Source organism: Maniola hyperantus, chromosome 6, assembly GCF_902806685.2.
Source record: "Maniola hyperantus chromosome 6, iAphHyp1.2, whole genome shotgun sequence".
Classification (NCBI taxonomy): domain Eukaryota; kingdom Metazoa; phylum Arthropoda; class Insecta; order Lepidoptera; family Nymphalidae; genus Maniola; species Maniola hyperantus.
The window spans coordinates 10,185,808-10,208,674 of record NC_048541.1 but is presented as its reverse complement, the minus strand read 5'-3'; the positions used below and the strand labels follow the sequence as shown (position 1 = coordinate 10,208,674).

At 37.9% G+C, this 22,867-nt stretch overlaps 1 protein-coding gene and 1 non-coding gene across 2 annotated transcripts; both read right to left on the bottom strand.

Moving 5' to 3' along the window:
- Window positions 1–543: 543 nt before the first annotated feature.
- TRNAY-GUA (transfer RNA tyrosine (anticodon GUA)) lies at window positions 544–633 on the bottom strand. Its single transcript is given in 2 exon segments — window positions 544–579; window positions 597–633. It is a non-coding gene; the product is annotated as a tRNA-Tyr (tRNA).
- A 20,763-nt stretch (window positions 634–21,396) lies between these two features.
- LOC117983224 (probable ATP-dependent RNA helicase ddx42) lies at window positions 21,397–22,657 on the bottom strand. The gene has a single exon (XM_034969713.2). It carries the CDS (start codon window positions 22,612–22,614, stop codon window positions 21,397–21,399), a length of 1,218 nt encoding a protein of 405 aa, XP_034825604.1. The 5' UTR covers window positions 22,615–22,657.
- Between the last annotated feature and the right edge of the window lie 210 nt (window positions 22,658–22,867).

The window sequence follows — 22,867 nt, the reverse complement described above, 5'->3', positions numbered from 1 at the left end:
TGCGAGTCACTCTCACACTCGCGCACTGAAGGTTCCGTACTATAATCGTATTTTATCGACATTTTGCACGATAAATCAAAAACTATTATACCTAAAAATAAATAAAAATCGTATTACATACAAATTTTAAAATTTACATGTAAAGCCCTTTCATATGATACCCCACTTGGTACAGCAATCTTACTATGAAAGTCGAACTTAGCAATATTTGTTCATGAACACATTTTTTTTCTTGTGGTGTAACCACAAATTCACGGTTTTCAGATTTTCCCCCTAATTTCCGCTATAAGACCTACCTACCTGCCATATTTCATGATTCTAGGTCAACGGGAAGTACTCTGTAGGTTTCTTGACAGAAAGACAGACAACAAAGTGATGTGTGAAGTGAGTGAAGTGAAGTGATGAAGTGATTTTCCTTTTGAGGTATGGAACCCTAAAAACCACTGTTTAAAAACACATTTCATCGTTTTAAGTTTTCACTTCTGTCAAGTGCCAATTTTTATGGTTATTTATTGATTTTTGTTCAGTGTTCAAAAATAATATTCCTTCGAGCCGGATTTGAACCAGCGACCTATGGATGACGGCTATTTTATCCTCTACAGTCCACCGCTCTACCAACTGAGCTATCGAAGGCTTTTTATATAAAATATATATGTAATATGGATATTATACTTATCTATTACTAATTTTAGAAAGTTGCGTTTATACCAGGGTTGCCACGAAATGATGCCATGATGCCAATATTTTGACATCCGCAGACGCCTGTTGTCTGTGGGAGGCACCGTTCGCGCCTAGTTACTATACTAACATAAATAATATCCATCCGGGGTCCTTTTTCAAGGGAGTCACAGCCGCGGCGCGTGTGCGAACTATCTCCCTTGAAAAAGGACCCCGGATGGGTTCGAAACTAGTCGGGCTAACGTCGATTATACACGTGAGTACAGCCGGGACAGATATTATTTAGGTATAATGGAAATCACTCACGGTAGTTTAAACGCTAAAATATACTAACATAATAATAACTACATAACATGTAGACTTCATGGTTCTCAGGTATAATACTGCCATTCCCATTCTAGGGCAATTCAATCCAGCACAATAGATACATCGGCAATGATCATCACCTGAAAAATTGCAATCAAATAAAAAAATTCAAGACATTGAAATTATCAGGAAATTCATAAAAAGTATAATTTCCGGTCAATCCTTACAATGCCACGATGAAGCGAAAGCTGTAATTATACGACCACGTAATTGCATTGCCAACAGCTGCCTGGATTGTTGCGACAACATTAAAAGCGGTTTTTTTTGCTCAAATAAAAAAAACTGAAATAATTTTTTCCTAGAAATATTTTTTACTGAAAACTTTTACGTGTTCACGTTCGTTTTTTTTAATGTTCTTCTAATTACGTAAATCGGTACGTACCTACTCATTATGAATTCAAGACTATATAATTGTTTATTGTGTAAATAACTGGATAAAATTAACAAATATTCAACACCAAATAAATGCGTCTTATCCAATTTCGTGAAGCACATATCTGAGAATAAGTATCATCATCATTATGATCAACCCACGACCGCCTCACTGCAGAGTGCAGAGCACGGGTCTCCTCTCTAATGAGAATATACCACTCATAAGTCATAGTCTTTGTTGGATATCGAGAGCAAAAAGGTTGGGCTTGAAATGAACATAAGCAAAACTAAAGTAATGACCAACAGTACACCAAACACAATACTTTTGAACAACATTAAATTGGAATATGTTGACTCATACTTATATCTCGGTAAACAAATTTCATTTAACCCAATGAGCATAGAAGAAGAAGTAGAAAGACGAATCAATATAAGCTGGAACAAATACTGGGCACAAAAGGAGATAATGAAAGGGCAATATCCACTAAATCTAAAAAGAACTGTTATAGACACATGTATACTTCCCTGCCTCACCTATGCCAGTCAAACATGGGTGTACACTAAGAATATCAAAAACAAGGTAGTAACATGCCAGAGGGCAATGGAAAGAAGTATTCTAAACCTACGTAAAATACACAAGGTAAAAAGTGAAGAAATAAGAAGAAAGACAAAATTAACAGACGCTCTAACACACGCTCTAAAGTTGAAATGGAAGTGGGCAGGGCATGTCTCGAGACTGACAGATGACCGATGGACTTTAAAAACAACCAAATGGCCAGGTCCAAAAGGCAAAAGGAAAGTAGGTAGACCAAAATCGCGATGGTCTGACGATATAGCACAGGTAGCAGGAAATGATTGGGTTAAAAAAGCCAAGGATAGAGAGAAATGGCACCAACTGGAGGAGGCCTATACCCAATGAGGGATCCTTATCAAAAAACATATAAATATACTTATAAAGAAGCAAATGTGCAAACAATTTAATTAATATGTAAATAACTATTAATTTACTAACACAAATCTACAACTGTAACAATCAACTACAATCATAAATACACACGCACACATTTATACAATACGCTTATACACGCACACACATGCTCACACACACGCTCACGCACCCACACACACACACACACATCAACATAATATCACTGATTAACATACTAACAAATAGAATTAGATTAGGTATTAGAATAGATTCAGAAACTCTGTAAATAAATAATATTAATTGATAAGGATAAAGGCTTAATAATAATAATAAAAAAGTCATAGTCTACCACGCTGGCCAAGTGCGGATTGACAGACTTCACACACACCTTTGAGAAATTATAAAAGCAAGTAATCAAACCATTTTACATACAGTATGCGGCAGAAAATAATGTACATCTAGATCTGTACCTTTAGAAAGAGATAGCAGTTTTGTAGAGCTTTGTTTCTGAAAACGTCCCATAGGTATGAGTGACAGAGACAACGCTCTACAAAGCCGAAATCTCATTATAAAGGTCGATGTACATTATTTTCTGTCGAGTACTGTAAGTAGGTAGGTTGTACTTACCTACTTGTTTAAGAATACCACCAAAAATATTGTACTAATTCTTTATTAATTAAACAGTTATTACAGGAATCATAATACTTAATATTATCATATCTGAAAACCGGATAAGGAAATTCGCACGCTAAGATCATGAACATCGTAAGCATTAACAGGCCCGCGGCTTTATCAACACGGGTTTAATTGTTGGCGGGAGACTATCTTGAGGTTTACTGCCACCGATTGCCGCTATAAAATGTTACAGCCCTTTTGTTTTGTGCCACTTGCTATAGTCAGGGAGCTGGGTGGTAGTTATAATTATTGATTAGTACGTACCTACATTATAATATACAAAATAATTATAACAGACTCAGACTCGCTCCAGGCGGCAGCTTGATCATCACATCATACTTATATTATAAACTAGCTGATTCCTGCGACTTCGTCCGCGTGGATTTACGTTTTTTTTTAAATCCCGCGGGAACTCTTTGATTTCTCGGGATTGTTGTCGTTGCTTGGTACCTACAATATGAATTCACTATGAACACTTCCTGAATCTTGATAACTCAGGCGGGCAGTAACCCTGCAGCATCAGGATTAAGGAGTTGAATCCAGAATTTTTTATGTGACCACGACGTAAACTTTTTTTGTTGATTTAAAAAAAAATTTGCAAATCGGTCCAGAAACCTTAAAAAAATCAATGTAGAAAAATGTGACCTTGAAATATTTACGGAACAATCTTTAAAATATCCCCTTTCTAACAAAAAAAGAATGAATAAAATCGGACTACGCGTTAATGAATTACAACTCAGTATACATTTTAACTTTCGTCCCCTCTCCTACGGGAACCATGCTGAATTTCGGGATAAAAAGTATCCTATATTCTTCCTCATAGTATGACCTCAAATCGTACCAAGTTTCATTGGAATCCATTCAGTAGTTTCAGCGTGATGCGCGGCCGTGATACAGACAGACAGACAGACAGACAGATAGGCAGACAGACAGACAGATAGACAGACAGACAGACAGACAGACAAAAATGAAAAAAATTACAGTTTTGGGTTCAGTATCGATTATAGAGTGCCCTCGAAAAAAAATTTTCAAAATATCTTCAATGTACAGAATTTGACCTGTTACAGTTTTATTATAAGTATATTGAAGTAAGTATGTGTATTTGTATGTGAGTGTATGTTTGTTACTGTTTCATGCTATACGCAAAACTACTGGATGGATTTGATATCTTCATCATATCAATATTTACTTAGTGCCTGGTAGGTAAAGAATTTTTCAGTGCCTACTGAAATTGTTAATTAATGTTTTGTTTTTCACCAGTAAACGAATAAATAGTATGAATGAATAAAATATAAAAGCTAGCTCTTCATCTATAGTGGTTTTGTCGGTGTTGATAAAACATAAACATTTCTTCATATTTTGTAATCTTCAAAAATTATAGGTACACACAGTTGTAGGTACGTAAATCGATCCACAGGATCTATCTCTTTATAATTTTTATAATCAGCCATAGAATATTCTACAGCTTACAAAAGAAAATAAATAAAGGAAAAAATAAATAGATACACCTAATAAAACATGGTATTTCACGTTGTGAGCGTGTATCATAAACACGTAGGAGTAGGTACACACTTTGAATAATTTAGTTTAGAAGAATTTTCACGCACTTCCGCAAAAACTGCTACAACCACGAATAAGAAATCCATTTACATAGTAGGTACGTTGGTGCGTTGAAATGGTTTGGTCGGAACGCGAACGTGAAATACGAGTTTTTGTTAGGATGTTCGTTGTTATAATAATAATAATAATGTTATTTATTTCAGTCAAATTGTACCCATATTATTACAGAGGACAAATCTTAAATCTTCTTCTTATCTTATATCTTATATATAATATGAGATGTCAATGAGAAAAATTTGCTCGTTTCAAAATTTTTATTTATTAAATATTTGGCTCGGTTATTCTGGAATAATATTGGCGCTTATTCGCGAAATGCCCCGTGATATTATTTTCACGCCTGATATGCGATACTAACAGCACTTTTTGTTTCAGGGGCCTCAACGGGCAGCGCCTGCTCTGCAGGCCTCCTGGTTGCCGCTGTCGGGGCTCCGCGCGCTTATAGACGCTATTGTGTAGTGTTTTAGTGTTTTTATTTTTACGTGTTTCGAAGTATGAACCCCAGTGCTTCTCAAGGTGAATACCTAGAATGCCCCCACTGTAGCGATGGCAGGCGGTTTAAGGGTCGCAAAGGCCTTAATATTCACATCGCACGTTGTCACGGACCGCCTACACGGCCTCTTACTTGCCCAAATTTGATGTGCGATCAAACCCAATCAGGAAGCGATAGCCAGGTACCATTTGAAATTTTATTATCCAAATACAGTCAAAATATTCCATTAATAAAACGCATTCCGCGAGGAGCTAGGATATCGTTAGCTAGATCCTTATCACATACAATCCAAAATGTGCTATCAAATTCACTTTTAGATTGGCAAAACCTCTTTTTTTTTTCATATAGACATTTCTATGTTAATAAGTCAGAAATCGGGTCGCTATGTACAAAATTAAAAAAAAATAGTTTGGCTGATCGCGTTTTTCCAATCCCTGACTGCTCATTTCGAACACAAAATTACAATTTGAAGAAAATTGTGGAAAACAAGGTTATGGATGGGGATCTTAAAAACGCCGCCCGCATTTTGTTTTCTAGTGATACACTGGCTCGATTCAATGATATAACGCTGGAAGCCTTACGTGAAAAGCATACCTTACCAAATACCGATTCTGTGCTGCCAGATCCACCTTCTAACACTTCTTATTTACAGATAAAGGATGAAGAAACTTACGCTGCGATAATGTCGTTTTCTAGTGGCTCTGCTGGTGGCATGGACGGCATAACGCCACAACATCTTAAGGATCTTGTGGGAGTTACTGCTGGCGACGCCGGCAAGGCGCTACTGAGCGACATTACCAGACTATGTAATCTCATGTTATCTGGCGAGGTAAATTCATCCTTTCTACCATTCCTTTATGGCGCGAGGCTTTGTGCTTTCAATAAGAAAGATGGTGGCATCCGTCCCATCGCTGTTGGCTGTACTTTTCGCCGTTTGGCGTCAAAATTAGCGTGTAGTCACATAGTCTCTACCCTAAAGGATAAATTCCAACCTATTCAAGTTGGATTCGGCAGTAAAGGAGGTTGTGAAGCAGCAGTTCATTCGGCTCGTACTTTCTTAACGAATGGTGAGGTTGAGGTACTGCTGAAAGTAGATGTAAAGAATGCTTTTAATTCTTTGGACAGGGCAACTTTGCTGACCGAAGTCTCAACGCAACTTCCTGAAATTTACCCATATGTTTGGCAATGTTACAGCTCTGCTTCTAAATTATTCTTTGGAGATAGCGATATTAAGTCTTCTGTAGGCGTTCAGCAGGGGGATCCTTTAGATCCGGCCCTGTTCAGCTTAGGGATCCATAACCATATCTCAAATTTAACATCTAAATTTAACATATGGTATCTTGATGATGGAACCATTGGGGGCAACGTCGATGACGTTCTAAAAGATCTTAATCATATTAAGCAACAGTTTGGCAAAATTGGTTTAGAACTTAATTTTTCGAAATGCGAATTGTTTTTTACAGAAAAACTGTCGCAAGAAAGAATACTATTGGCCTCTGAATTATGCAATGAAATTTCCCCTAATATTAAAATACTTGATAAACTTTCACTTTGCCTTCTCGGTGCTCCTCTTTATAATGAATCCATACAACCACTCTTGGATCAAAAAGTCAGAACATTTTCGGCTAATACCGACAAATTGGGCACTCTAAATTCTCACATTGCATTTTCGATCCTAAAATATTGCCTTTTTGTACCTAAATTAATTTACATTCTCCGCGCGAGCCCAATTTGGAAATTTCATGGACTACTCGATAACATGGATGCCACCCTTAAAAGTAAACTAGAACAAATTCTAAATTTAACTTTTGATGAGCACTCCTGGAACCAAGCAACTTTACCGGTCAAGTACGGTGGCATCGGCGTGAGGAAAATTTCCAGTGTAGCTCTTCCGGCTTTTCTGTCCTCTGTGCATAGTATAAAAGAGCTTAGTTCTCAAATTCTCAAATCCAATTCATCATTGACCTATGCCACAGAGGCCCTAGACAGTTGGAAGGTCAGATGTCCCAATGTCGACATCCCGAAGGAACGTACTACACAAAAACTTTGGGATTTGCCATTGGTTCAACTGACACATACGAATTCGGTTCAAAATCTTACAAGTGACAGAGATCGTGCCAGGCTTCTAGCATTATCCGAAAAGGAATCTGGGTATTGGCTGCATGCCTTGCCATCAAAAAATCTCGGCACACTTTTAGATAACGAAAGTTTTCGTGTGGCTCTAGGTCTCAGATTGGGAACACCACTGTGCCATCAGCACAGATGTCCGTGTGGAAAAGAGGTTGATAAATTTGGAATCCACGGACTCTCTTGCCAAAGGAGCTCTGGTAGGCTGTTTAGGCATGGCTCTCTTAACGATATAATTAAAAGAGCTCTTGCCACCATAAATATTCCTGCGCTCATTGAGCCGGCAGGGATTAGTCGGGATGATGGCAAGAGACCTGATGGATTGACGCTGGTTCCCTGGGAACGGGGACGGGCGCTAATGTGGGACGCAACTTGCGTTGACACATTGGCCCCGTGTCATATCAGGAAGACAGCATCAAGACTGGGAGCCGCAGCAGAAACAGCTGAAAACGGCAAGCGGCGCAAGTATGCCTCTCTTATAGAGAGTTACATTTTTGTGCCGTTTGCCGTGGAGACCCTGGGGCCATGGAGTCTTAGTGCTAAAAAATTTTTACGAGACATTTCACCGCGATTAATAGCCTCATCTGGTGACAGAAGGGCTGGCTCATTTTTTGCGCAACGGATCAGCCTGGCTGTCCAGCGCGGAAATGCAGCCAGTATTCTTGGCACCATTCCACGCGGTCATGATTTATATAGTAATTAGATAAGGCTAGCTTTAAGTTTTATTGTAATATTAAAATATATATATATATATATATCTCTTATATAATATATATATATATAAAAGGAAAAGGTGACTGACTGACTGACTGATCTATCAACGCACAGCTCAAACTACTGGACGGATCGGGCTGAAATTCGGCATGCAGATAGCTATTATGACGTAGGCATCCGCTAAGAAAGGATTTTTGAAAATTCAACTCCTAAGGGGGTGAAATAGGGGTTTGAAATTTTGTAGTCCACGCGGACGAAGTCGCGAGCATAAGCTAGTGTAAAATAAAATTAAAATTTAGATTCTAAGGTAAAAAATCAATATTTGTTTGGTGTACTATCATATACTCTGGGTGTGTTTAGTGGCGGTATTCGTTGTTATGTACTAAAAATAAATGTAGGTAGATATATAAAATAATGTAATTAAAATAAAACTATACATTATACTATAATATAAGCATTTTAAGCAATATTAAATAAATTATCTTGAGTAAACCGGAATGCCTGAGAGTTCTCCATAATGTTCTGAAAGGTTTGTGAAGCCCGCACTTAGCTAGGGTGGCGAACTATGACCTTAACATTCTGAGAAGAGAATGGTCAATAGCTATGCTCAGTAGTGGGCCGGCGACGAGTTAATGATAGATAGCACGGAAAAAAAAGGTTTTCATTACCTAGGTAATATTTTTTATTTTTTCTAGTATTTAACTAAAGCTTAGATATACTTAGGCACTTATTTTTAAAACAAATATATTCGATACTAGGTAGGTATACTAGCTGAGTGCTGACCCAACTCTGCTAGGATTTTTCTGAAAATCCTCATAATATAGAAACTATGTAGGTAACTTTTAAAGATATGCATGCAAAATCTTGTTGACCTAGCGATTTGAACCGTTTGTATTTTTGTCGATATTCTGTCAATTCATTTCTACTATCTCCTCTTACATCTAATTTAATATATTCTAAAAAGCTAAATAGATAACTACTTATTCGTCGAGTAAATATGGAATATCACACATCACGGTTGAATAAGCAAGCTTTTGTGAAAAAGTCTCACGTTCTATGCGCGCAACGCACCGTGTTCCGATTTGATGCGTGCCTGGCGATTTCTATTTTAGTGATGCTCCTAGTCTATCGATTGATGATGCTGAAACTTTTACAAGTATACTTTTGAATCGACGATCAGTATTGTGATTAACATTATTGTGGTAAGTGGTTATTTTGTTCTTTGATACTAGGAGATGTTTTCTATGTCCGCCGTAGGTAATTGTAAAACTTCGGTATCTTCTTATACAAATTTAACTTTCCCATATTTTAGGGCTGCTGGATGAAATCTCTCTAGTAAAGATAAGTGATTAGATATATGATATGGTTTTTTTATAGACTAGCGCTTGGCTGCAATCAGACCTGTGATGATGCAGCCCTTGCCTAGACTAGAAGATGCTAGTTTCGAGTTATCATTATGAATATATATACATGAATAAAATAAATAAATAAAATAGAACTATGGACTTTTCTAGTAGCAGCTGTCTATCCAATAATCAAAATTGAAAGACAATATGACTTGGCATTTAGAATACTTATCAATATCGATAATTCACGCCGACAAACATCTCTATCAAAAAGCGAATAGTATTTGTCAATAGCTGGAATCGGTGTTTGGGAGGCAAACAAGGTCGCTTCTGCTCGATAGGCGTCGCCACAATCGCACAAAAGTTACACGCTCCATGCATTTCACGTCCTTTTACATTTTATATAGGTAGGTACGTTAAACCAGCGGTATTGTACCAAATTAAACTAAAACAAACAAAAAAAAAGGCAGAACAATTGACTAAAAGTGAATCTTGATTAATAAATGAAATGAAATGAAATGAATTTATAAAAACTATGTCGGTTAACAATTTTGTGTCGGGAACCCTGAAGTAAGTTCAATAAACCTGTGTTTCAGGGTCGCCGCTCCTCCTCAGTCTCAGACATAGATTAAGTGTTAACAAACAAACTGTTAATAAGTCTAAACAATAAATACCGTGTTGACATGCCTATCACCGATAGAATCTAGCGATAAAGTACTTATTTACGTTTTGGGCGCTTCAGGGGTAGGTACAAATATTAGTTAACTGTCATATCTGACCATCAAGTATTAAATCATCAAGTATTACTGTTATCAAAGACCAAGATACTCGTATGTACCGAAACTTCGAAAGACTTGAATAGGTAGAGTTAAAAACATCCAGAAAATGATCATTTCATACAAGATGTTTAAAGAGATTGAAATCTAAACCAGGCAATACATTATTGTTTTTGGCAAAGGAGCTACGGATAAATCTCCTACCATGTATTATTGTTACGCATACATTATGACATGTTTAACCTGAGACGGTGGCTCACGGGCAATTACATTGCGCATTAGTCTCTCCCAACAAAAATACCCGCAATTCAACAAAAACAAACGTGAGGATTGCCTCTCAGCCCTAGTAATTTGTCAGGTGCTTTGTGGTCAAAGATTATGATGTTTTTCTTACATACAATATTTTTGTTCGAACTTTTTTAAATTATGTATTAGCCAAAACTAGGGTCAGCGGCTTAGCCATTACTAAGGTAAGCAATTATGTACCTACCTATAGTTTTACACATGTTCACTTATTCCGTTTGCAATGCCTGTATACGCGCATTTTTAATGAATTTTTTCTTCTTTTCAGAGGAAAACTGTTTGCAGAGCGGTCGTGGTCATCACGGAGGGATGTCTACAAGGGCAGATGCTATATCTACGCTTCCCGAGCATTTGTCACTTCTCCCCGCTAACCGACAGCCTGGTACACTTGTGCAAGGGACTGCTCACAACAGATTTAATTTGGTCAGTCCATCGCATGGGCGACTTTACTCACCCTTTGGTGCCCTCTATCTTGCCCTGCACGACAAGGCGCTCAATTGGAGTCATTCTCACGCCCGGAGGCGTGACTTTGTACTAAGGCCGAAAGACGTTGTTTAATGCCGCGTTCTTGGAGTAGGTATAGAGATGTTGTACGATATTTGGTCCATGAGACTCCTAGCGTTCACTTCCAACACGGCATCCTCAGATTAATAATTTACTGTCTCATATTTCAGGACATCTAGATGAAGACAATTATTATTGTGTTCATGATATAGGTACATTATTCTATTTTTTTGTATACTTATATTATGACATGACAATTTTTTTATTTGCTTTCTTCAGATATACCTATCGATGTTCAGAAAGAAAAGGCGGAATCGTAAACCCTCTCCTCTGTGAGACAACTGAACAGGTAAACACGGTCTACATTTTGAGAGATAATCTTTTTCTTTGCGCAAATGCGTGGGAACAATCCGCAACGGTGCCGTACCGTTGCTCCCGCTAACGTCTTCTTCAAGGGGAATGAAATATCTAAACGCGACTCTCTTAATGGCTCTCATTTATTCTCTCCCGAATCTCGCACTGTGCGCCCGTAATTATTGCGTTTCCAGTAGGGTTATTAAGTTTTGCTTCGGTTAAAATGAGAAATGGCGGCATTTATTCCGCGCTCAACTTGATATCTTCGCGCGCCAAAGGGTTTAAATTTAATTATAGATCGTGGTATTACGACGTAATTAATATAATTGTGGCGGTTGATAGACAAATCTTATAGATTGTGATACTTTAATTTTGCCTTTTCTGTTGTTATATAGAATTTCACTTAAATATGAATACCTTCTACAGTTCAGCCTAATAGGTACAGTTAGGATATGATTTAAAATAATATAGTTCCTAACTACCTTCTCGTACCTATACCATATAGGAACCTACACACTAGATGCCCTTGATTGATGCTCTTTGATTCTGCGGGACAAAAATGTAGCTTAGGTAGGAGTAAGGTGTTAATTCAGGATACTACGCTATTTCCATTCCAAATTTCAGTCAAATCGGTTCAGTCATTGTGGCTTGAAGGAGTAACAAATATCCAAACTTTTACATTAATTATACATGTACATATTAAGAAAATAAGGATATGTTGTAATATGTACGAATTGTCAGTTTAAACGTAGCATGTTCATATTAGCTGTAACATAAAAATGCAACTCCTCAATATATCGAAGTAGGTTGCCTGCACATCGGATTGAAAGAGAGGTGATGCAAAATTATGTAGGTTAGGTCGTTAAGCAATAATTTTAAAACAATAGTATGTAAGATTTCTTTATTAGTATTGTTAGTCCATAAGCGAGAGTAGATCATAAGCCGGCTCTCAATAAACATCTTTCACCGTTGCCGCATTTAATTATTACCATACGGCCACAACATATCTCATGGCGACCCTTGCCAGTCGGTGCCTGCCTAATCTAAGTGCGTGCACCGGCTGGGCACCGATCAAGAAGAAGACTACACAATTTTCTAAAGAATTTCAAGATTCAAGACTCAATTAGAACAAAAAGAAGAAAATAATTCCACGTCCTGTATTAAAAATCAAGAAACACTAACATCAAGAAATAAGTTCAAAAATGAATCGCTTATGAACAGAAGACAATCTCAAGCTTCATTGATCGGCCCAGCATCATCGTGCGTCCAGGGTTATCCCGGCCACAACTAGGAGGTGTCCAGGGTATTCCCGGCCCAGTTCGAGGAGTCCAGGGTTTTCCCGGCCCATTAAGATGCAGTTAAGAAGAGGCGCAGACTCCAGACCTCCGGACCTGATGACCAAAACCTGTCCTGATGACGACGGCGACTACACGGCGGTCACGAAATTGACTATTGAAATGCGTCGCTAACAGTTAAAGTATGTGCAATTTATCTCTCGTAATGGGCAAATAGGTAGAATGGGCAGCTATTGTAATTTTTTTTGGGTTGATAATTTAATTTTGTACGTATAGGATAGGAGAATATTGGTAATTTTTTTAAATAATAAATAATACTTGCTCCACTATCTACTAATAAATTCCGTTCGTGCTTTATTTGTAAGATTTTATATAGTGTGTAGGATAGTTTAAAATAATAATGGATAATTAATAAATGAATAAATAGATACTTACTTCTTTCGTAAATATTCGGTGTTAAAATCGAACTATAATAATTCAGAGAATTATAACGGTGTCATCGCGTGGTCAACGACACACGCGTACCCGAACATTTTGTATTGTTATACGAGACAATGGTTTTGCTCGAGATGTAATTTGCAAATACAAGGAAATGAATATGAAATAAGGAGAATTTTTTCCCCTACAGACGTTTTTCGTCTAGTTTCGTGCAAGTTTTGACGATGTAAGACTATACCCGGCTTTGACAAATTAGGACTCTACAAACCAAAGGCTTGATCACCCTTCGGCTGTAGAAGTGCTATAGGTATAAAATATACAATATTTATTTTGGGATTGAGACATACTGACGTAGGAAGATGATTATTATTTATTTATTTGGACGCGATGTTTTGCGCATATTTAGTACCTCCTCATTCAACTATATATTTGTCTAGACTCTTGATCATTATCTACCGCGCTGGTGTTAGTGAAAGACCTAGAATTTTTATGAAAAGTTGAATGTTAGTGAAATACTTATTGAAAGAAATAAGTTTGATGAAGATTATAAGTGTTATGAAAAATGCTCGCAAGCATGTTATGTTAAATATTGATTAGGAGAGTACGCGCCGCGTTTGTTGATTTGTTTATTTATTTGTATTATGTGAAGAAGTAACTTGAAAGGAAGATGAAGACTAGGAGAGATTTATTTTGACTGTCCAGGAAATATGAATACCTGAGATGTTTACTTAATAATAGGTATTATTATGGGTTATAGAATAGAAACCTTATATTTACCGTCTTACGACGATGCTATACGACAGCTGTATACTTATGATGACGACGATTTGATAGGTCAAAGAATCTTTTGAAGTCGATTTGTGAAATCGATACCTCAACTTATACATATCTAATACCTATGATGCTATTTTGAGATTATTTTATTATGATGAGATTTTTCGAAACTTTTGTAAAAGTTAAATCCTTGACTGTGCACTTAATAGATTACGATTTTTATATTTATATAAGTAAGGTTAAAAGTATGCCCATACGAAGTAAGAGATAAGATAAATTGCACTTTAAGCACAGGAAGTAACTAAAAAAAATGTTTCCTTACATAATTTAATTTTATTTAGCATTAGATTTTATTTTTGTGATTGTCATCATCTTTTCTTCTGATTCGATGTAGCGTCTAACATTTTTTTTCTTTTAAGGAGAGGGGTAACCGCATACATTTTCAGGGGAGTTGTAATATGTACGAATTGTCAGTTTAAACGTAGCATGTTCATATTAGCTGTAACATAAAAATGCAACTCCTCAATATATCGAAGTAGGTTGCCTGCACATCGGATTGAAAGAGAGGTGATGCAAAATTATGTAGGTTAGGTCGTTAAGCAATAAGTTTAAAACAATAGTATGTAAGATTTCTTTATTAGTATTGTTAGTCCATAAGCGAGAGTAGATCATAAGCCGGCTCTCAATAAACATCTTTCACCGTTGCCGCATTTAATTATTACCATACGGCCACAACATATCTCAATGTAATTAGCATAGGTAGGTACCTACTCGTACCTACATCTAAAAAAATAGGATTTCAATACCACGTGATGTGATGTGTGGTCTCCTCTCAGAAAAAGAAGGGTTTGCCACAGTCCACCACGCTGGCCAAAGGCAGATCGGCAGGCTTTACACACCTTTTAAAATATTATGGAACATCATAACTCTCAAGCATGCAGGTTTCCTGACGATGTTTTCCTTCACCGTTAGATAAAGCAAGTGATACTTAAACGCACATGGTTTAAGTATCACTTGCCACACCGCGCTAACCCAGTGCGGGCGAGCGCGTGTGACGTGCGGGTATGCGTGGCGTTCCTCCGCCTGATACCCCGATTGCTATCTCTACCTGTCGCGGACTATAGGTAACTCTGAAAAGTTAGAGGTGATCCGAAGGGCCTCGTGATCTAACCCCGAATCGGGGGCCTAGAGGCCGACGTCTTTTAACCACTAGTCTATAGATTTACCACATTAGGTAGGTATACAATTGAACTTAATTAGATGTTCTTTAATAAATTAGAACTTTATATAAATCCACGATCTTATTACACGCTATCGTAGAGTTTTGAACAAAGCTTAAAGTATATAAAGTTACAAATTAAATTTAGACTAAGTAAGTTCATATCAAAGTTGTACATGGCGTATTATGCAGGCTTTAGCCAAGTTGGAGTCGAAAGGCTTAGTCCCGGCGTGTTATCTTTGCAGAGTTGGGAATTTGTTAACGCCGGCGGATTCTCGTGAAATATGAGCTACAGTTTGTATTGCTGTGCGTGACAATGAGATGATAATACCTACCTACTCATTGAGATAATAAGCTTACCTAATCTTCATCTTGAAAATAATACGTTTCGAAAATAATATTCTCAAATCAGACGAGGCCTCAAGTCGAATTTCGTTTGCAAAATATGAGTTAGTACTGCAAGTTAACATTTTTGTTTTTAGGGCATTCTTAATTTTACTAAGATTCACATATCTCTATCAACGCACAGTTGAAACTACTGGACGGATCGGGCTGAAATTTGTCATGCAGATGGCTATTATGATATAGGCATCCGCTAAGAAAGGATTTTTGAAAATGCAACCCCTATGAGGGTAAAATAGGGATTTGAAATTGGTAAATCATATTGTGGTCCTTAAGTTTCATTATTTTTGAAATTGTTTTAATGATTTTAGAAACGCTTTATTAGTGTTTTGGCTTGTTGTTTAAAAAAAAGATTCTATACGTGTTAAAGAAACGATTGTTAAAAATAGATACCTATACCTACCTGTCTAAGTAAAGTGCGAACAGCCGCCATCTTCTAGGCAAGGGCGCTACACTACATCTTAGGCTGCGTCACCATTTATCTATGAACTTACCACAAATTAGAGAAAAAAAATGTATAAGTATACCTACCAAAACATAACAACTGGCTAGGTCCTTTATTAATTTAATCAATCGATCGGCATAAATGTCGCAGCCGCTAAATTATTGGCGCTCGTGTTTGCGTATGGCGCGGCGCAACGTGCTCAACAAACAGCCTTCAGGTAAGTTGCAGCCCTTGTGTGTAGTTTTGCTTATTAACGAGACCAACATGGCGGACGCTTGATAAGATTTCGGTTTGTCTTGACTGGTATTCGTGCCTTGAGGCGGTTTGCGAGCATTTGGAGTTCAGGCCACTAAGAGCGCTGACCTGAAGTGTGCTTTACTCAATGGAATATGCAGTCGAATATTTTATTATGGCCTGAACTCCTCGTACGTACATCATTCGCGCGTGCTACTTATTCGTATTTCGTACCTATTGCGCAGTGTGATGTTGCAGTTTATTTTTCATCTTTCTCTCAAACATCTCTACCTAGTTACCTACCTAAGTTTTCTTAAAAAGATAAGCACGTGCATTTTCAGCAATACATTTCCAGAAAAAAACCATTCACCATAACACTTTATCAATTAAAAACGTTTTTACGAACCAACATTTTCGAGATTAGTTATATATTTCATTTATGGAGAACTCATGTTAATTACTTATACTTAGGTACTATTACAATAAAGGCTTGATAATAAAATAATAGAGCATACGCCAAGTCATATCCCTATTCTTACACTACGTAAAGCGCATATAGCTTGGAGCGGGTACAAATCGCCCAGCTGCTTCGGATAACTAACACATGTTCCCGAATCATAAACAATTTCATACTCACCTCCAGATTGATACCTACCTACAAATTCGGTACCAGAAATACGCCGTTTTGCCTTAGCGTTTTCGCTACATCGCAAAACATGGGTAGAAGGTAGTTCTAGGTACCTACCACGTTAAGGTTTTGGTATACCTACCTAAAATTTAAAGCTTCATTTACGCTGGAGCAACAAAGTGCAACATTGCGGCATGCCACAGTGTGCGGATGATTCGCTAACTCAGTGTTCAACACTGAATGATAGCCACCGAACTCATTTGAGATTAATTTTTAATCCATTGAAGGTTTTCTATGAAGCATTATTTTAATATCACTCAGTGAAGCAGCAAGATAGAACGAGTCAAATGAGCTTGATTGCTATCATTTAGTGTTGATCATTGAATCCCCTGCCAGGATCGCGTGGTATAATAACGCACATAGTAGCAAAAATTGTACGGCATGGCCAAACCTTGTGTCAAGTGAGTTATAACTGTCGTACGTAACATATGTATTATACCAATTTTACAGCACTACGTTGCCTTGGCGTATAATAGACTGCTGCCACATGCTCCATTGTCGCATGTTGTTATAGTGCACGCAAAATAAGTACTTAGGTAGTCCAATCCAATCTAAACACGAAGAATAAGTATGACAAAACAGATCTCAGCTGGGCTTGTGTACCTGAGTTTTAATCTTTGACTTCCGCAAACCAAGTTGTTGCAATATACATTGTTTACGATCACTGTACCTTTTCCGGCGTAAATCAATCTTAAGAAAATTATAATAAAGCCAAAAACTAGATTAATTCGTACGGATTATGAGAATTTGTTCTACACCGATGTCTCTAGGAACGATTTCGAATTAAACAAAATCGGGGCGATAGATCCCTTGGGAGCGGTTCATTTCATAGCAATTAGTTAGCTACAGGCGACGGATTCGTCACGAATGAACGGATACCCCTTCCGGAAACGACTTTATAGAATAAGATTTTAATTAGGGAAATATATTGAACGCTTGTTGGTTGTTGGCTATTTGATAATAATAATAAATACAGTAGCCGGCGCGAAATATTGTACCTACATCGACTTTAAGAACGAGATGTCGACTTTGTAGAGCGTTTTCTCTGTCACTCATACCTGGCTATGTGACGTTTTGTCCGTCTCAACGACAGAGACAGTGCTCTACGAAACCACTATCTCAATGCCTCACGATTTGAAGGTATAAATTTTAAGGAGCAACAAAGTCGAAAAGTTCTACAGAACACACTTGTCGAAATGTTGTCAAAATCGTATCGCGTCGTGTAAGCGGCACCGCGTAAGAAACCACCAACTTGCTCATCTAAACCGAGTTGTCGGGGAAATCTGTAACAAAACGACCATCGAGCTAACTCTAGACAATAAACAAAGTCGAGATAAGCGAGTTGCGACTTCATTGTTCTGTCGGGATTCGAGACAGAGGGAGATGAGGCGATTGCTTATGAAACAAGTTTCCGCTGTGTAATGTGATTTTTAGCGGTGTAATTTTACTCTTTCTACTTAATGCTCGTAGGCTACGAGCATAAAGTAGAAAGTCGTAGTACGCGACAGGTTGAGATAGCACTCGGAGGGACGTGCGGGTGTGCGAGGTGTCCCCCCGCCTCATACTCAGATTGCCATCTCGACCTATCGCGTACTATAGGTACCTACCTACTTTGATTAGCCGACTAGGCAGTGAAAGGTTTTGATTTTAGCAGGTTTTCCTTGTAATTAGTACACATATTGGTGCATTCACCCATTACCTACTTTGTAACACCAACTTGTAAGTACCTACACACATTTCTTATTTGATTCCTACGTATAGTTGTCAATTCGTATGACGTCATGCGAATTCTAATATGGCGGACTGAAATTCGTTACTCGACAGATTGAACCTTTAGGATGGTTCTCAAGTAGGGTTGTTGTACTTAGTAGAAAGTTACAAAGTCATTCTTAACTAAAGAGAAAATTGGTGATGTTTAGTATTATCAATAGGTACCTATTACCTACTTGATAAAAAATCTTAAACTCGGATCATATCCCAGAATTTTAAAGATTTGATACTGTCAGGACTCAGGTCTATCAACAAATACACTTTTACAAAGCGCTTCTGAATCTTAGAATGTTCGACAACTGAACCAGCAGGAGCTATCTAAACGTAGGCTCTAATTCCTAAATTAAAGTTTCTTTGCTTGAATACTACTTAATTAGTTTCGCAGACAACCCTACTCGATATGGCCCATCGAAAGTTCGTTTAAGTAATGTCACTATCGTCCTCCCCTTTTGGAGCCAACTGAAACGGAATCATACCAAGTCCACGTGAACAAAAGGGACACAACTACCCATAATATTCTCCTTTAATCACACTTGTTTTCCAATCGCTGCTAACGATTATTGGCATGTTATTCGGATTTCGGATGTCGGTTTGAAATTGCTTTAGTATCACGAGATAAGTCGTTTGCAAGTCCAATAAAAGTGGAAGAGTGCCTTTATTTCGACGTTTGAATAAAACTTTCTTCTCTGAAAAAAAAAGATTTAGCATTTTTGACCTCATAGGCTTTAATTTGCTATGCTGACTTGTCCTTAAAGGATCAGATTATTGCCGAAAGTGCGTGGAGAAGTAGAGTAACTGACAACTCTGGAGAGTATATAACTGGTAAAGGATAGTGCGCAAAGCTCATATCATTTACAGGCTGCAAACTTTGAGGGCCTAAATTACTCGAGTAGTGGTCCTGCAAAGGACAGCGGTGTTGATGGTAGCGACTCTTCCGTGTAGTCCCGTCACTCATCACTAAGTAGGTAAACTGACGTCATCAAACAAGTCTTAGAGACTGGAGAGCCGCTCGACCCAAGCGTCACAAACCGGTGTGGAAATCCCTACACGGCACCACCATGTCCAGCAGCATCGATTGAGACGACTAGGCTTTTGAAACTAAATAAAGGTAGTAAACCTACCTATACTTATTTGGTTAGATATCCAGTTGGATAGATACAAGTGAAAATTTAAAAAAAATTAAAAAAAAAAAAGTGAAAATTTGGTAAACAAATAGGTTCCCGTTATATGTTTTACGTAGCCAAATCTTTACATAAATTAAAATTCAGCCTTTGATTTTCGGTTTTTGGAAGCAAAATTGAGAATGATAGGAGCGACTGACTATACTCGTGACAAAGTACCGCAAGAGGTTGGAAATTTGCAATTGCAGATTGGCAGGCAATATGCATGTCCTTCACCTAGCGTTTATTCCGAATCTAGACATACAAATTTATCCGTGAATATTCATAATCCAGTTGCATGAATTACAACGGCGTTACTTTCAAAGAATACCCAGGCTTCATTGTACCTAACTGTAGTTAATACATATGCCTACCTAGTAAACAAGTTGCAGGTAACGGATAAAATGCCACTCGAAACTTCTAAAAGCCTTTAAATTAATTGTTTGGTAGACAAGGCTGGCTACACAGGAGTTAAATGCCGTCTTGAAATGCCGTACAATCTACATTTAGGTACCTATGATGTACATAGGTATAGTACACGACAGGTTGAGACGGCAATCGAGGTGTGAGGCGGGGGGACGCCCCGCATACCCGCGCTATCCCACACCGGGTTAGCACGGGGGCTCTCCGGGTGTCGCGGACTATAGGTTCCTCGGTCTCAACTCACAATTATTTTTTTTAAAAGCTATCGGATGGCAGCAGAGAGATAAAAAATAGTACGTAAGAGGAACCCGTAGGAACCTACCTTAATTTACTAGCCTACGCTCTAAGTATACCTACCTATGGACTAAATACGCTGCTTAGTAAGTCTAAAACGGCATGTCACCTTCCTTCCACTCACATCCCGTTTTAAATTGTCATCAAACAACACACAATACAAAAGGACTTTTCGAGAGCTTACCGTTTAAATTAGTTTATTCCCCTTCAGAACCACAACGAAGGGTTGCAAAATTTAAATTACAAATAAAAGTACTGAAAAATATCTACGAGTGGGTAGTGCCTCAATAACGACTTCGCTTAATTAAAGCGGAAGGGGTAATAAAGCGAAATAATCCGGAAACATGACTGGCATTATTTTAAAGACAGACGATTTTATGGAACAGAAAGCTATTATACCTACAAAGAAATATAAGAAACCTTTCAATAGGTTCTAATCTCTACTTAGGGTTGAAGAAAACCAAACTCTCCTGAAAAATTCAAGTTATTTTTAGGTTTCGCTTTTAAAATAGTTATATCGACCGAATTTAAATGCTCAAACGCCCTTGCCCATGTAGGTATCTGTGCCCAAATTCCGGCCTGCCGACCCCGATTTTGCACGCATCCGTCACGATCCAAAGCCCAAACCGCTCAACTGTGCCAGTTGTACCATATTGAAATATGACAAGCACCCTACTGACTGTCCGACACGTCGCCCCGAGGAATATTCTCTTTCAAGTAGGTACCTGCCTGTATGTGACCTAAACGCCCCACTGAACTTTAGCAAATTTGGTGATATGAATTTCTCCGATATTACCTACCATTTGAAATCGCATATGTATTAATATCACAAATTGCATGCAATGTTACATTGAATAATTAAAAGTTTGTTACGTAGGTATATCTATTTAAAAATGTATTTCTAAATAAACGCACCAGATTCCACTTTTATTTATTTCTATGTTTATATGTATTTCGCTTGATTTCATGATACAGAAAATGTGTAGTGTAGCATTATCAACTTACTGCCGTCTATAATTATAAACTAACCTATTAATTTTGCTTGATTCTGCACCTTTTGCTGGTACATTGTAATAGGTGTTGTCATAACTGGAGTATCTACGACTACTTGGCTGATAATCAAGCTCTATGTAGTCTCCTTCTTCTCTTCTTAGCTGGCCGTTTTCCTTGCCAGAATATCTCGGATCTTCATAAATCGTTATGGTCTGTTTCCTACGAGCAACTATTGGCGCATCTCTAGGTATTTCTCTGGGTATTTCACTAGGTATTTCTTTGGGTATTTCAGCAACCGGGTCAGATCGAGACTCTCCATAACGATATCCATGACCATGTTTTAGACCATGGTCATATCCTCCATCGTGACGTATGCCATGATTATCATAGTAACCTGGACTGTGATAATCTCTACCCCAATCCGGAGTTCTTTCCCATTCAGATCGGTCCCAATCTCTTCTACTATTCCAATCCCATCCAGGGTCGTGATAAACACGCGGGTAGCGATGATCGCGTCGATCGTGAATTTTACCCCTGTTATAGGCACCGTGTCCGTTACGGTATTTGTTATAATTTTCAGAATTATCCAAATAAGAATTTCTTCCGTAATCTCGATGAGAAACATGTTTGTCCCCAACGTCTCCGTAACGGTTGTTGGCTCCGCCGCGATAGTTGTTTCGTAAATACTGTTGCCCATTATTATGCGAACCTTCATAACTTCTACCTCCTTGATTATCGTGAGTATTCACTCTACTATTGTATCCGGCTTGATCACCTTCATCGTTTAAGTCATCAAAGAAACTGCTTTTGTTCGAAGACTCATCCTTATGGTAAGAGTTTTGATATCCTTGCTTGTGATGACCTTTTTTGTGTCCTCTCTTGAATCCATCCGTGTGGTGATCTTCAGCCTTATCCTGCTTACTATTGGACCCTGCATAAGCATCCTTTTCTGATGACACTTTGCTTTCCTGGTCTTTTTTTAGGAATTTAGCTTCGTCGTTTTCTTTAGAATATTTATTTGAATGGGTGTCTTTCGTTTCCGTATCGATGTGATGATCCTTTTCCCCCTTGCCCTTTTCCAACTTAATCGCTTCAGATTCTTCATTTTGAGCTATATCCTTGAGATGTTCTTCCAACGCTTCCTCAACACCTGACGCACGAACTTTTGAAGTTAACAAGAAAACACACAATGAAAATTTGAAATATCGTCGGATTAAATAAGTCATTTCATTCCACTCAGCAACGCTGAAATGTGTTTACAATAAGCTATCGGCGTTAAATAAAAAAGGGTCTTACGTAAACAGTTTTATATAGATAGTACGTAGGTTCTGGACTTCGCGGTAATTGAGGCCACAATGCCAGGAAACACAGAATATAGAAACAATGACCAAACATGACTCTGTCCGTGACACGATGGTTTTGAACTAAGTACGTGCTAGCTTCCATCGAGGTCAGTACATCTAGTAGTGTCGTCTAAAG

Excerpts from the sequence above, each read along its gene's own strand:
- LOC117983224 (XM_034969713.2), bottom strand. The coding sequence starts at position 22,614 with ATGACTTATTTAATCCGACGATATTTCAAATTTTCATTGTGTGTTTTC.